Source organism: Rutilus rutilus (assembly GCF_951802725.1).
Source record: "Rutilus rutilus genome assembly, chromosome: 4".
Taxonomy (NCBI): Eukaryota; Metazoa; Chordata; class Actinopteri; order Cypriniformes; family Leuciscidae; genus Rutilus; species Rutilus rutilus.
The window spans coordinates 24,248,730-24,263,436 of record NC_140212.1 but is presented as its reverse complement, the minus strand read 5'-3'; the positions used below and the strand labels follow the sequence as shown (position 1 = coordinate 24,263,436).

Genomic DNA, 14,707 nt, shown 5'->3' with positions numbered 1-14,707 from the left:
GCTGGCGGGGCGGAGGATGCAGCAGCGGCTGGCGGGGCGGAGAATGCAGCGGCTGGCGGGGCGGAGAATGCAGCGGCTGGCGGGGCGGAGGATGCAGCGGCTGGCGGGGCGGAGAATGCAGCGGCTGGCGGGGCGGAGAATGCAGCGGCTGGCGGGACGGAGGATGCAGCGGCTGGCGGGACGGAGGATGCAGCAGCGGCTGGCGGGGCGGAGAATGCAGCGGCTGGCGGGGCGGAGGATGCAGCAGCGGCTGGCAGGGCGGAGGATGCAGCAGCGGCTGGCAGGGCGGAGGATGCAGCAGCGGCTGGCGGGGCGGAGAATGCAGCGGCTGGCGGGACGGAGGATGCAGCAGCGGCTGGCGGGACGGAGGATGCAGCAGCGACTGGCGGGACGGAGAATGCAGCAGCGACTGGCGGGACGGAGGATGCAGCAGCGACTGGCGGGACGGAGGATGCAGCAGCGACTGGCGGGACGGAGAATGCAGCAGCGACTGGCGGGGCGGAGGATGCAGCAGCGACTGGCGGGACGGAGAATGCAGCAGTGACTGGCGGGACGGAGGATGCAGCGGCTGGCGGGGCGGAGGATGCAGCAGCGACTGGCGGGACGAAGGATGCAGCGGCTGGCGGGGCGGAGGATGCAGCAGCGGCTGGTGGGGCGGAGGAAGAAGAAGCTGCATCCCTGTCACCAGTGGTAGTGAGGTCTTCATAAAATAATGTCATGGTAGGGTCATCAGGTAAGTCCTCTTCAAATCCTTCATCTTCCAACTCTTCCACATTAACATCTTCCAGCAGCTGGTCTGTCTCCTCTGCATCTGGGTTCACTCTTTGAAGTGGTTGTCCTGTCTGACTGAGCAGGTAGTCCACTCCACTAAGCTCTCCTAAAGAAAGCAGAATGCAGAACTTATTATGATAAGTGGTCATTAAAGGCGTGTGCTCTACAATGAGACTTACCTGTGTACTTAGCAGGGGGTTGGAAGGTAGGAACATATTTCCTACCAATCACCTTCAAACTATTGGTGTTCAAACAGTGCACTACATCGCCTGCATAGGTGAGGAGAGAGGAGGGCTTGGTGACCACAGATGCTGCTGCTCGGTCCTGGTTCCATCTGTTCAGGCCTTCCAGGAGATACAGCTGAAAATTCAAGGTGTTTGCACTGGATCCTATGGAAAATGAGGCCATTAAAAATGAGATTTTACAAGGAAACATATCATTAAGTGCAGACTGAATACTTGCAAATAGCATAGTCTCGTTTTAAAGTTTTCTTTTCAGAATGTGTAATGTTATGGAAAAAATTATAACATTCTAAAATATCTAAATGCTGATTAGAGTAAAATGCTAATATGCCACAAACCTGGAATGAACCTGTTCAGGTGGAGGTGGAAAGATTCAAGGGAGGTCGAGCCCCTAGCACATCTGTATTTGGTGAGCACTATGCCTCCCTTGGTAGTGGTGGTGCCCATCTCTGTGTAGAGCAACACACCTGGCACATCCTGGATGCACTTCACATGTGTCTTTTGAACACGCCAGATGTGCTCAATCCGCACAATGTCCAGCAGAGGGACACCTCGAAGATCTTTCCCTTTTTCCCCTTTTAATTCATTCAGAAGGTGCTCAATTAGGCGGATAGTAGTCTCTACTCCACGAGTCCTTCGGCGGCAGTAGAGGGACAACTCTTTCTTTGTTATCCGCCTGTTCAATAAGTGCCCGCTGATGAAAAGCAGCCCTTCATCTTCCAGTTGCTCTCTCTTCGCCTGACGTAAAAGAGCAATGTCATGTGGGTCCCACTCAAATATGCATTCAGATAGCCTTGCCATGAATGTTGGGTAGAGGGGATGGGCATCCGTAGTGGACCCTGTTGCCAGCCGTCTCATAAAGTGCCATATGTCCAGCCTGATGTTAAGTGTAGGCCATTCTCCAAATCGGGTCTGAAGCTTGCTCTGTCCTTCCTCAATACAGCATCCCGTGTCCACATACAGGAGCACTGGAGGATCCACACCTGCCTGCTGGTACCTGCTGATAAGGCCTGAGACCATTGAGTCCAGACCAGGTCCATCCTGGGCAGTCAGAACACTGATGAGGATCTGGCCTGTCTCATTGCCAACAGAGGATAGCCATTGTACTGTCCCCTTGGCTGTTCCTGCCAGCTTCTTTGTGATCTGAAATCAAAAACAATATGTAGATACAGAACATTAATAACACATTGTGTGGCACATACAATATCAATGCAATACAAAAGCATAAAGTCTATTAAATTCTACCTTTTTTGTTGAGTCCATTTTTAAAATGGACCCAAAAGTTGAAGTGATGCTGGACTTAATGTGATCCAGTCGGCTGACAATGTCCTTCCCATAAACAGTCAGTAGCCATTTGCTGGTAGGGACTTCAAAAGGTTCTGGTGGCTCCTGGAAAACAACTGGCAAGGAGCTGGGGCAGTCAGCAAAGGCTGCACATTCCCCCATGTAGTGTGCCAATCTGTCGAGCCACTCCTCCCCATGGTTCTCCTTTAGTTGTTTAGCCAGTCGGGCAGGGCTATTGCCAAGTGTCCTCTCCCTCAGCAGACGTATGACACGAATGTCACACGCATATCTTTAAATACAAAAAGAATTATCTATCTATATAAAACCACATCAGTATATATGTTTTACATGGAACATTGTTTTCTATCATTAGCTGTTCTTTATAAAGAACAATTAGTATGGATGGAGTAAAATATGATTTTGTGTGATGTATTTAAATTCTTACTTGTATGTCAAGATGAGGCGAAAGAGTCTTCTGTGTGGCAAGTCCAGTTGGTCCAGGACAGTCTGGCTGGTTGATAAGTAATTGGTTCGACAGACAGTACACCTGAGAGTCTCTGTCACCATGAGGTAATATCGGTCAATGTCGAGGACCTTGCGAGCTCTTTTGTGGATGCCGTAACCAGTTAATTGCTTCCCACAGACAGGACATAGCAGCCTAACCTTCCATTGGTGGTAGGGCATCCACACCAGCAGCCTGTGTGTGAAGAAACGGTCTGGAGATGGAGCCTGGTGGTAGATAAGGGAGGGGACTGGAGGCTCATACCAGAGCTTCAAGTCTGGTCTAAGTCTGCCAGCTTGAAAAAGTGTAGATACTATCCACCTCTGATCTTGTGAGGGGATTGTCTTCCTCATCTCAGCTGGCAGCGCAGGAATGGAAGAATCAGCAGGAGATGAAGATGGTGCAGGAACAGCCATAAAAGTATGACTACCAGAAGCAACAGGATCACCCTAAAGACACTTCAGGTTTAACTTTTTTTTTGTGATTTATGTTTGTTTCTGTTAATATGCCATAAAACATTCATTATAAAACGGGTAGTTCCAGTCCTTGATTCTGATTGGTTGAGCCGCGTTCGAAGCCATTGTAAATTACTCAACATACAGCTGTGACCGCATTACATTAGTGTTACTGCGCAACTGCCGTTTCTGATGTTTTGTTGCTGCATGTGTTGCTCTTTGGAACTACATTGCTTGGCGGAGGAATAAATGTGTTATAACGTTATATATATATTTTTTGTTGCTGGTGTTTATTTTATGAATAAAATAAATATTAATATGAATATTTTTATGGAGTAACCGTTTTATAAAAGCAATAAGCCCCTTGAAGCCGTATTTTACAATGGATTTAGAACAGCTAAGGGGGTTTTAGGCACTCGGCTCCGCGACCCTTAGCTGTTCTAAATCCACTGTAAAACACGGCTTCAAGGGGCTTATTGCTTTAATATGCAACTTCCACACATATATATGCCATCTATAAGAAAGAAGTGATTTACAGATGCATAAGGGGTGCTTATCAAGGATGGAGATGGAGATGCACTGGCTCTGACAGAAGATGGAGACGGACTGGTTCTCATAGGAGACAAAGAAGGACTTGTTCTCACAGAAGTGGAAGGAGAAGTGCTGGTTGTCACAGTGGTTATAGCAGCAGGGCTGTCACTGTGTGATAATGGAACTGATGAAGCAGATGAGGTCTGTAAGGACACATAATGCATATTAACATAGTATACCCAATCAGACATAAAAAAAAATATATATATATATATAATAATTTTGTAAATAAATGAATCCTTCTTGGAATGTTTAGGTTAGGTTTGGCTCTTGTGCTAAGACCCTCCAAACCGTAGTTTTCAAACTAAAATTGGGAGTTACAAATATAATAAATTAATTAGGTTAAATGTAACTTTATTGTTATTGTGTGGTATAAGCATAATAAATACTACATACATCTATAAATAAATCATGTGTAAGTCTGATTCACTTCTTACCTGCCTCACTCCATCAAACATTAAACATGCAATACACAGACAATCCACCCACACAAGGGGTTTGGTATTACCACTGATATAAACGGAGGTCGTCTGGGAGACTTTACAGAGGTTGAGGTAGGGACAGGGCCAGATGTGGGAGCAGGTTGATTGCTTGTCACCTAATAAGATCAAAAGAAAAGACAGATCATTATTGAAGAAATAATAGCCTACCTTTTTATATGTTTGAAAGCCTTTTGTACACACCTTTGGAGGATGGAAACCACAAAGACAACTCTGAGGTCCACCAAAAAGAGATGCTTGCCCACGGACCTGCCTTGGGCATTTATCTATCTGTTACAGCAAAAACATTGTCAGCTGATAAGCAGTATTGTATGTACATTACACTGGTTTTATGCATGTTGTCCCATTAACATTTGCCAATACGTACCCTCTGAAATAGCTCATACCACTTCTTTTGGCGAGGAGCAGGTCTGTTGCCAGCTTCAGAGGGCCATACCCCTGTGTTGGCAAACCGCCGCAGGCGAGACATCCACTCCTCATCCCCCAAGCCCTTGTGTGATTTTGGCTTTGACATGTCTGCAATGTAAAAAACTATAAAAACCTCCTGAAAATAAACACTTCATGAACAAATCATACTCAAACAGACATTTTGTATATTTTTAAATAAATCTATAATTAACATATATTACTTTATTGCTATCTTTTTCTTTAAAAAAGCTAATTTGCAAAGCTAATAGGCTACTTGACGTTTTATATTTTTTTAATACTTTATAATTCTACAGGTTTTTTTTTTCCTTTAATTTTCCATCTTTAACTTATGAGGAAAAAACATGAATAAAAGGTATTAAAAAAGAGACAATAAAATTGACAATAACTACATAATAATTACACTCTATAATTTCACACTGCTCTGAATATATTTAATTTTGTTCTACAAATTTAATCTCTAGAAATGCTGCTAAAAATCACAAATTGACAAATCAATTTGTACTAACCACTATAATTTATCTTCTTATATTTTTTCTCTTTAACATGTAATTATTTTCTCTTCCATTTTCCAGATTGAAGAATATGGCCTTGTAGGGATGGCTTCATTTTAGTTGAAACTGATGTTTTATTCATTTTAACGATTACACAAACAAAAAAACAGGCCAACTAACCTGAATGAAGATATTTTGAAATTAAAATAAAAAGACAATAGTTACTACAAATCCGTTGTCTGGTTCGACCGGTTCGACACTGCATTCACTTCACATGCTGATGCTTACTGCGCGCCAAAGTATGAATGCTGATTCGCGATTGGTCTTTCTTTACATTATTGTGGTATCGTCATTGGCCAAGAATGATCTGTCAATCTGATTCGTTCTACGGTGATTGTGAATCCAAGGTCAATGCCTTTGTGATATAATATTATGATAGCGAGTGATATTTCACTGGAATTTAAAATGTTTCATATGTTAATTTTATTAATGTTTTTCTCATTGTATGGATACATGTTTATATTTATTACCTATATGAATATGGAGTTCCTTGAAACGTACTATACATATTATATATATAGGTCTATAATAATAATAATAATTATTATTATTATTATAATAATGTTTTGACTTAGGCTCACAGAATGATTTATAAAAGACGACAAAATGTCTGATGATAAATTATGATTGCAGTAAACACACAAAGATAGAAATATCTCTAACCAAAAACCCTAACTGAAATATTACCATATGTTTCAACTTAAATGTATAAAAAGTTATTACTATATTCATATGTGTTGTTTGTATGTATGTATGTATGTTACATATTTGCTTCAGAAAAAAAACACCCAATTCATTAATACAATCTAATTTAAACATGAAAGAAATGAGAATTGAAAGTACTGCCACAATGTAATTGTCTTCTCTGAGTGAATGTTGGCAATAAATAAAGGCCTTGCTGTTTAAATATATTAACAATTTATTACAAAATATACACACAGTAAGCATGGCACAGATACAAATGAATTGAATAATTAAATATTAAATATAAAACACAAATATAAAATAAATAAATAAATAAACCAAATAAAAAAGTACTAAAGGTAGAAGATTCTGGTCAACTGGTAAAAAATATACAAAAGACAAAATCAACACTCCTTACATGGCTCACAAAACTGTAATATACAGTATGTTATTTCTGTTATGTTAATTATTTTTGAAATGCCAGACATGTTATGTGGGATTAATATTGAACAGTTTATTTCTTATCTGCCCTCTTCCTCCGCATCTCCTCCATCCACTGGTCAAGTGTAATACCAGCATTTTGGGGACAGTATATGTACCCATAATACTGGCTGTGGCCACTTTCTTTGTTGCGGGGCTGTTGGCACTGACTGCATTTATTTTTATCAACTTTACGATTGTAAGTCCTCCGGGCAGGTGGTGGTGAGGAAAGGGGGCCAGCAGGAGTAATCCGTTTAGATGCATAGGCTTGTGGGGTTGAAAACACATACACAAGAGGGTCACTGGCAGGGCTGGGGCCGGAGACAGTAGTCAAAGGGGCAGGGGTAGGTGGAGATGTCTGCTGAGGGAACAATTGCCTCTGAGCTGGCAACCTTGGGCAGACAGACTGCAGAGAATCTGTGCGTTGGGCCGGAGCTGCAGACTTCCTCTTGACCACTGCTTGTCCTGCTGTACTTTGAGGCAAGTGGTACTGATGTTGAGGGCCAGGCTATGGTGGTGCAGCAGTGGGGCGTACCTGCACTGGTGGGAGAGGTACGGGAGCAACAGGAATGTAGGCAGGCAAGTTGACCCCTTGCAGCAGAATATTACATTCCTGCCTCTTCAGTCGCTTGTTGTGCCACTGAATGAGAGTTGTTTGATTAACATCAAACAACTGCAGAGTAGAGCTCTGCATGACTGCACCATTACCCAGGACCAGCTGTCTGATCTTGCTGTAGTCTCTGAGAATTAGAGTCCATCTAGTCAGTGCATATTTACCCTGTTTTTTTGGACTTTTATGGATGTCACAGAGTTTTACAAAAATGCACTCTACCAGACGACAGCAGTCTGGCCACTGGGCAGGGGAACCTGTCGATCCTAGGACGCAACGTGTCATGCTCTCCACACCTGGCGTAAATTCAGGTTTCTTTTTAGAGCACCTGAAGCGTCCGGTTGCCAGGCGCGGCTGGTAGCGTGCAGAGTACGTCACACACTGCTGGTCATATGGTAGAAGGTTCTGCCACAGAGCTATGATGGTACTGGCCTGCTGGGAGTTAAGTGTTTGTCCAGTTTCATTCCTCAGTCCCACCAAGTACTCTGCCAGGCTGTCCACTCTGTCCATCCCTGGGATACTGCGCTCATCAACAGCCTGGTAAATATATGAATATATACAAATAAAATAACAACATCACAGGCAGAAAAATAACACATCTTACACACTTTTTACATGTCACAAAAGACCTACCAGCTCTTGCTGTGGTGCTGCTGGAGTCATGGCAGGTGTCCCAGAGGGACTTGTAGTTGTAGTAGTGGGAAGAGAGGCTGGGACGATGGGAAGGTACGGAGGAGCAGAGGCTAAGCTGGTGGGGACAGCTGTTGGGCCAAAGGGTGCAGTGGTGTCCTCATTTGAAACCTGTTAAATGTAATAATAAAACTAAATAATAATAATCAAATAAGTATCAAAATAATACAATTACAAGCAAGTCAATAACGCCACTGATACAACATGTCTCAAAACACTTGCCAGTTGTTGTGGGGCTGCAGGGGTGATGGGTGATGGCAGTGAAGAGGAGGGACTAGCAGCAGCAGAGCCGGTACAAGCATGCACAATCTGCAAAATGTAATACTCTTTTAAAAACACATTATTATAAAATGGATTTTAATTAGAGCATTATGCTTTTATTCATTTATGTATTCTTCAGATTTCTATTCATTGTCTTACATCTCTGTCTATTTCATGATTGCATTGTGTATTTTTTTGTGATTTGAAAAAGTTTTGTAAAAGTGATATACAAATACATTTTCTAATTATTATTATACAATAATGATTATTATTATTATTATTATTATTACACATCAATAATAATAAATATCACAATACAATAAAAGTCTAAATTATCAGTACACGGTATGATAAAAACAAAATGTGACAGGCATAATTACCACTCGTTGCTCAAGTGCAACAGATGCAGGCCCTGAAGGTCCAGTAGGTCCAGAAGTAGCCTGGAGAGAGGTGGGAGTTGGAATGACGGCTGAGCTGGTGGTGGCAGGTGATGGACCAGAGGATGGGTCCAGTAGCCCAACGGTTGGGTCCAAACCAGCATCTTCAAAGCCCTCATCTTCCAACTCTTCCTCTGTGCCTACATCTTCCAGCATCTGCTCAGTCTCCTCTGAGTCAGGTTGGACATCCTGCAAGGCCCTCCCTGTCTGGCGGTATAGGTAATCTATACCTATTAGCTCCCCTGAGACAGACAAGAAGGAAAATTTACTTTTCATAAAATTCATAAAAAGGTAATTCTATTTTATAGAAAATAGCCTCATGATGGAAAGCTTAAACTAACCAGTGTAAACCGCAGGTGGCTGAAAAGAGGGGACACGTTTCCTTCCAAGCACCTTGACACTGTAGTTGTTAACACATTGAACAAGGTCGCCTGAGTAGCTGAGCAGTGATGGAGGCTTGACTGCCAGGGATGCAGCTTCACGGTCCTGATTCCATCTGTTAAGGCCTTCCAGGAGGTACAGCTGGAAATTCAGGCTGTTGGCACTGGTTCCTTAAGACAGTACAAATATGAGCAATATTGTTAGGTTAACTTGTTGTATTTGGTTCATTGACAGACATTAACTGTGTCAGTGTTCCCAGGATAATAACAATAATTATAACAATAACAATACTACTTCTACTACTACTACTACTAATAATAAAATGTTTAACTCCAAATATGTACTCATCTTGCTGATGAATAAAAAATGATTCCTACTGACCTGGAATGAACCTGTTCAGATGTAAGTGGAAGGATTCAAGTGATGTGGACCCTCTCGCACATCTGTAGTTTGGCAAGACAATGCCCCCCTTTGTAGTGGTGCCAGTTACAGTGTACAGAAGGACACCTGGTTCATCTTGAATGCACTTCACGTGCTTCTTCTGGGTTTGCCAGATGTGCTGCATCCTCTCGTGGTCCAAGAGAGGGACACCAAGAAGGTCTCTGCCCTTTACCCCCATGAGCTCATTGAGAAGCAGTTCAATCATTATGATAGTCTGCGGCTTCCCTCTTGTCCGCCTCCTGCAGTGCAACCCCAGTTCCTCCTTGGTTATCTGCTGGTCCACTAATTTTTCAGTGATCCCAGGAACACCTTCTCCTTTCAGCTGTTCCCTCTTAGCTTGACACAACAAGGCAACATCTCCACTGTCCCACTCAAAAATGCAGCTTGACAGTCTGGACATGAAGATGGGGTACAGAGGATGTGCATCCTTTGTACACCCAGATGCCAGTCGGCGCATGTAGTGGTATATGTCAAGCTTTACAACCAGGTCTGGCCACCCACCAAATCTTTGTTTGAGTTTTGTCTGTCCAGTGCCCTCCCGACAACATTCACAATCCACATAGAGAAGCCGAGGAGGAGCCACACCAGCATTGCTGTACCTGCGGATGAGATCAGCAGCCATGGTGTCAAGAGCAGGACCCTCCTGAGCAGTCAGGACACTGATGAGGATTTGGCCCACATCATTGCTCACAGATGTAAGCCACAAGGCGGTCCCCTTGGCAAAGCCTGATAGCTTCTTGGTGATCTGTGATAACACAAAAGACAATGAGTGCCTAAAGCCCAAATAAACTTTTTATTTTATATGTAAAACACTGAAATAATACTGTTTTTTACACAAAGCAATAATTAAAATTTTCACAGGTCTTTAATGCTAATGTTGTATTTTAGACTTTTGTTTGTAAGGTGTGATTCTACAGTAGTAAGAGTAAAAAATATTGACCTTTTTTGTGGAATCCATTTTTAATATATTGCCAAAGGTTGAAGTTATGCTGGCTTTGATGTGATCCAGTCTGCTTAAGATGTCTCGGCCATAAACAGCCAGCATCCACCTGTGAGAAGGAATAGCCACTGGCTTCGGAGGGTCGTGGACAGGGAGCAGGCTTGGCTGGGCAACAAAGTCTGAGCATGTGCCAAGGTAGCGACAAACACGCTTCAGCCACTCCTCGCTGTGATTTTCCCTCACCTGCCTGACCAAGCGGCTGGGGCTATTACCCAAGGTCCTCTCCCTCAGAAAACGGATCACACGCATGTCACAAGCGTATCTGTATTAAGAAACAAAGTGAAAAAATGGCAAACATTAAAACAAGCTAATTTCTAATGTGTTTGAATGACAAACATTTGTGACACAGGCTAAATAATTTCAGTATACTCACCTTCGTGTCAGGATCAGTCGGAACTCCATTCTGTGTGCCAAATCCAGCTGGTCCAAGATGGTCTTGCTACTGGAAATGTAACTCGTCTTACAACCAGTGGCACTGCACCAGAGGGTCTCCGTGATCATCAGGTAGTACCTATCGACATCCAAAACCTGGCGGGCTCTCTTGTGGGCTCCATAACCTGTGAGCTGTTTTCCACACACAGGACAGCACAGCCTGACCTTCCAAAGGTGGTATGGCATCCACAAGAGAAGCCGGTGTGTAAAAAAATGCTCTGGAGTGGGGGCCTGATGATAAATAAGCGCTGGCTCTGGTGGATCATACCACAGCTTAAGGTCAGTGCGCAGCCGGTGGTTCCTCCACAGAGCAGATGAAATCCACTTCTGATCCTGAGGTGGTATGGTCCCTATCAGCTTTGCAGGCAGCCAGCCAGGCTCTGAACCAGGAGCAGTCTCCATGTCAGCAGTGGGGTGAGCTGAGCGACCAACCACAGATGGAGCAGCAGAGTTGACAAAAAAAGGGGTGGCAGTGGCAGATCCAGAGGGTGCAGTGGCAAGAGGAGCAGAGGAGGTACCAGTGAAGGAGGCGGCAGCTGACACTTCCTTTAAAAATAAAAAAGGCAAATAATGAAGGATGATTATTTGAAGTGAAGTGTCATTGTGAAGAAAACCACTTAAATTAAGAGTTTCTCACAGCTCTAGCAGCTACCGATGTTATCGAAGATGTGGTTGTGGACACAGGAGAGGGAGGAATAGACAGAGGAGAGACAGTCTGAATGAACATCCTGGAACTGCAGGCAGGCGATGGTGTCCTCCTTGTCATGGCACTTGTGACAGTGATGGACATGGCAGAAGAGTCGGAAGTGCAACTGATGGGCTGAGAGAATATAACCACGATTTTATTGTATGATTGTAAAATCAAATTCAAACTGTCATTCTCTTTACAATACCTTGGTTGCATGCTTCCTGCCCAAATCTAAGTTTGGCTTTAAAGCGGCACCGTGGGACCCACCGAACCGTGGCTTTATAAACTGAAAAAATGTTTTTTAAAAAGTCATCTTAAGTGGAGCCTTGTAAATTAAAATGCATATATTTGAATATGCTAAAAATTTAAATATCAGTATCAGTAAATACTCATTACTTACTGATGCCATAGTCAAAGTTGGCTTGCGGGTTGTGAGAGCAGGTGTTGCCATCTGCCCAGATGTTGCCGTGAGAGCAGGTGTTGCCGTGAGAGCAGGTGTTGCCATCTGCCCAGATGTTGCCGTGAGAGCAGGTGTTGCCGTGAGAGCAGGTGTTGCCATCTGCCCAGATGTTGCCGTGAGAGCAGGTGTTGCCGTGAGAGCAGGTGTTGCCATCTGCCCAGATGTTGCCGTGAGAGCAGGTGTTGCCATCTGCCCAGATGTTGCCGTTAGACCAGGTGTTGCCGTGAGAGCAGGTGTTGCCATCTGCCCAGATGTTGCCGTGAGAGCAGGTGTTGCCGTGAGAGCAGGTGTTGCCATCTGCCCAGGTGTTGCCGTGAGAGCAGGTGTTGCCGTGAGAGCAGGTGTTGCCATCTGCCCAGGTGTTGCCGTGAGAGCAGGTGTTGCCGTGAGAGCAGGTGTTGCCATCTGCCCAGATGTTGCCGTGAGAGCAGGTGTTGCCGTGAGAGCAGGTGTTGCCGTCTGACCCGCTGTAGCGACAGATGATGCAGATGAGGGACCTGGTGTCAGCTACAGGTTAAGAGAAAAGAAAATTAAATTTAATAATAGAGACAACAACACCAACATTTCATAATTTTAGGAAAAGATTGTGGATACCTTTGCTATATGAAATCCACAACTACATATCTGTGTCCCTCCAAACAAAGGCATTTGTCCCCTAAACTGCACTGGACATTTTCCAATCTGTAATATTGTTTGGCAGTGAATCATAAGAATGTGAAGAATGTGACATAGCTTTATGTTTTATTATTGTACACATAACACTTTATCTAAATTTACCTTCAGATACAGGTCATGCCACTTTTTCTGGCGGGGTGCCGGCCTGTTTCCTGCCTCAGAAGGCCAGACCCCTACAGCAGCAAACCTTTGCAGGCGTGACATCCACTCCTCTTCGCTCATAGCCCTGTGCTTTTTGTGTTTGGATGCCATCTTCTATTACTAGAGTAAATAAAATTGTAACTATTCACTTTAAATTTGTAACTATTCAGTAAATGGTTTAACCATATCAACATGGGTAGTTTAGTTTTAACTAACTACTATAAAACTCCTGTATGTAGATAGCATTAGATGGTACCTCAGTGTATAATTTATTAATACATAGTACCTCAGTGTATAATATATTAATACATAGTACCTCAGTGTATTATATATTTCTGTAATACATATAATATATTAATACATAGTACCTCAGTGTATAATATATTAATACATAGTACCTCAGTGTATTATATATTAATACATAGTACCTCAGTGTATTATATATTAATACATAGTAGTAGCAGATATAGAAGTAATTTAATACAATCATTTTAAGATTATTATCAGTTGGTAAACACAAAATTATCAGTTGGTAAACACAAAGTCTCCTGTTATAACAGGTGCAACACCTGAATACAATACAAAACTCATTAATTCATATTAAAATCATTGTCTGTGTTAAAAGTGAACACAATATCAGGTGTTGTACCAATGTAAACCATTCGTTTCTCTCTGTCGAAAATACGTTTCAGCTAATGCTAACGTTACTCCATTCATTCATTCATTCATTCATTCATTCTTAGCTAACGTTAAGTTAGTTAGCAGACTAAACAAAGCAACAACGTCGACGTCTTACCTAACACAATGTAAAAGTTTATTTAAGAAAAAACTATTAATTAAATATTAATAGAGAAATCTTACCTCGGTGTAAACGTCTTAACGTTACCTAAAACAATGTAAGTTAACGTAGTTAAAAGTTTATTAAAAAACAACAACAACAATAACTATGAATTAAAGCTAGTTAATTAAATAGAGAAATCTTACTTCGGTGACACCGTCAACGTCTTACCCATAGGTCGTCTTACCTAGTTTATTTTTATTTTTTTAAACTATAAAGCTGGTTAATTAGAGAAATCTTACCTCGGTGTCACCTTCAACGTCTTACCTAAACAATGTAAAGTTAAGTTAAAAGTTTATTTAAAAAAAAAAAAATATATATATATATATATATTTCCAAAAATAACTCTATAAATAAAAATAGTATTTATTGATTCGCTGTGAGCGATAAGAGGTGGACTTATGCGCATGCTCCGGCAATGATGGAAAGGGCCACGGTGATTGGCTGTCTTAAAATGTAAAAGATGGAAATGCTGAGATCTGATTGGCTGTCGTAAAATGTAAAAGATGGAAATGCTGAGATCTGATGGGCTTTCATAAAATGCAAAAGATGGACATGCAGAGATCTGATTGGCTGTCGTAAAATGTAAAAGATGGAAATGCTGAGATCTGATGGGCTGCAAAAGATGGACATGCAGAGACGTGATTTGTCGAAATAGACAGACGAACGGTCCCCGCGCAGCCGGGCAGCCGCGGTGACCTTCCGCGGGCTGGTCGCGGTTTTTATCCGTGCCTAAATTGTGCCCGTCAAACGGAACCTCACATTTCGCAGAGGCTTGGCATAGCGTCTTGCGGGTAAAGTCAGGCTTAAGCCTAGAGGTAGGCTTAGAGTGTACTTTGTTTATCTTAGCCATATCTGTTGTTGGGGGATGCAACTTGACCCAGTAGAGCAGGCCAATAATATGCACGATCACAACCAGGAGCTAAAGTTCCGTTTCGGTCTGTCGAGTGAGAGAGCGGTTACCGAAGGCAAACTTCTCCAAATATCCAAGGGCAAAAGTGAGCCATACAACAAAGAGTTGGAGGGACACAACCTCCAACCGGAACTTCACCTACAAAAATGCTGGTACATAGAGGCCTATGCCAAATCGATTGACCTCATGCCTGAGAGCCTGATAGGTTACAAGTTACTGGTGCGAACACAATCCGAATTCGATCAATATCG

General features: G+C 42.7%; 2 protein-coding genes and 1 long non-coding RNA gene across 3 annotated transcripts; all 3 read right to left on the bottom strand.

Annotated features, from left to right (window-relative positions):
- Nucleotides 1-7,960: 7,960 nt before the first annotated feature.
- LOC311289794 (uncharacterized protein) lies at nt 7,961-8,842 on the bottom strand (the record flags this gene model as incomplete). Its single annotated transcript, XM_084408038.1, has 3 exons — nt 8,829-8,842; nt 8,431-8,729; nt 7,961-8,098 (listed from the first exon to the last, which is right to left on the bottom strand). The coding sequence occupies exons 2-3, from the start codon at nt 8,641-8,643 to the stop codon at nt 7,961-7,963; spliced, it is 351 nt and encodes a 116-aa protein (XP_084264164.1). The 5' UTR covers nt 8,644-8,729; nt 8,829-8,842.
- A 785-nt stretch (nt 8,843-9,627) lies between these two features.
- On the bottom strand, nt 9,628-12,294 carry LOC311289793 (uncharacterized protein; the record flags this gene model as incomplete). Its single annotated transcript, XM_084408037.1, has 7 exons — nt 9,628-9,701; nt 9,862-10,054; nt 10,250-10,571; nt 10,683-11,287; nt 11,379-11,561; nt 11,635-11,715; nt 11,830-12,294. 7 exons carry the CDS (start codon nt 12,292-12,294, stop codon nt 9,628-9,630), a joined length of 1,923 nt encoding a protein of 640 aa, XP_084264163.1.
- Nucleotides 12,295-12,297: 3 nt separating this feature from the next.
- LOC311290088 lies at nt 12,298-12,772 on the bottom strand. The gene is made up of 3 exons (XR_014627309.1): nt 12,667-12,772; nt 12,484-12,570; nt 12,298-12,396 (listed from the first exon to the last, which is right to left on the bottom strand). It is a non-coding gene; the product is annotated as an uncharacterized lncRNA (long non-coding RNA).
- Nucleotides 12,773-14,707: the final 1,935 nt, after the last annotated feature.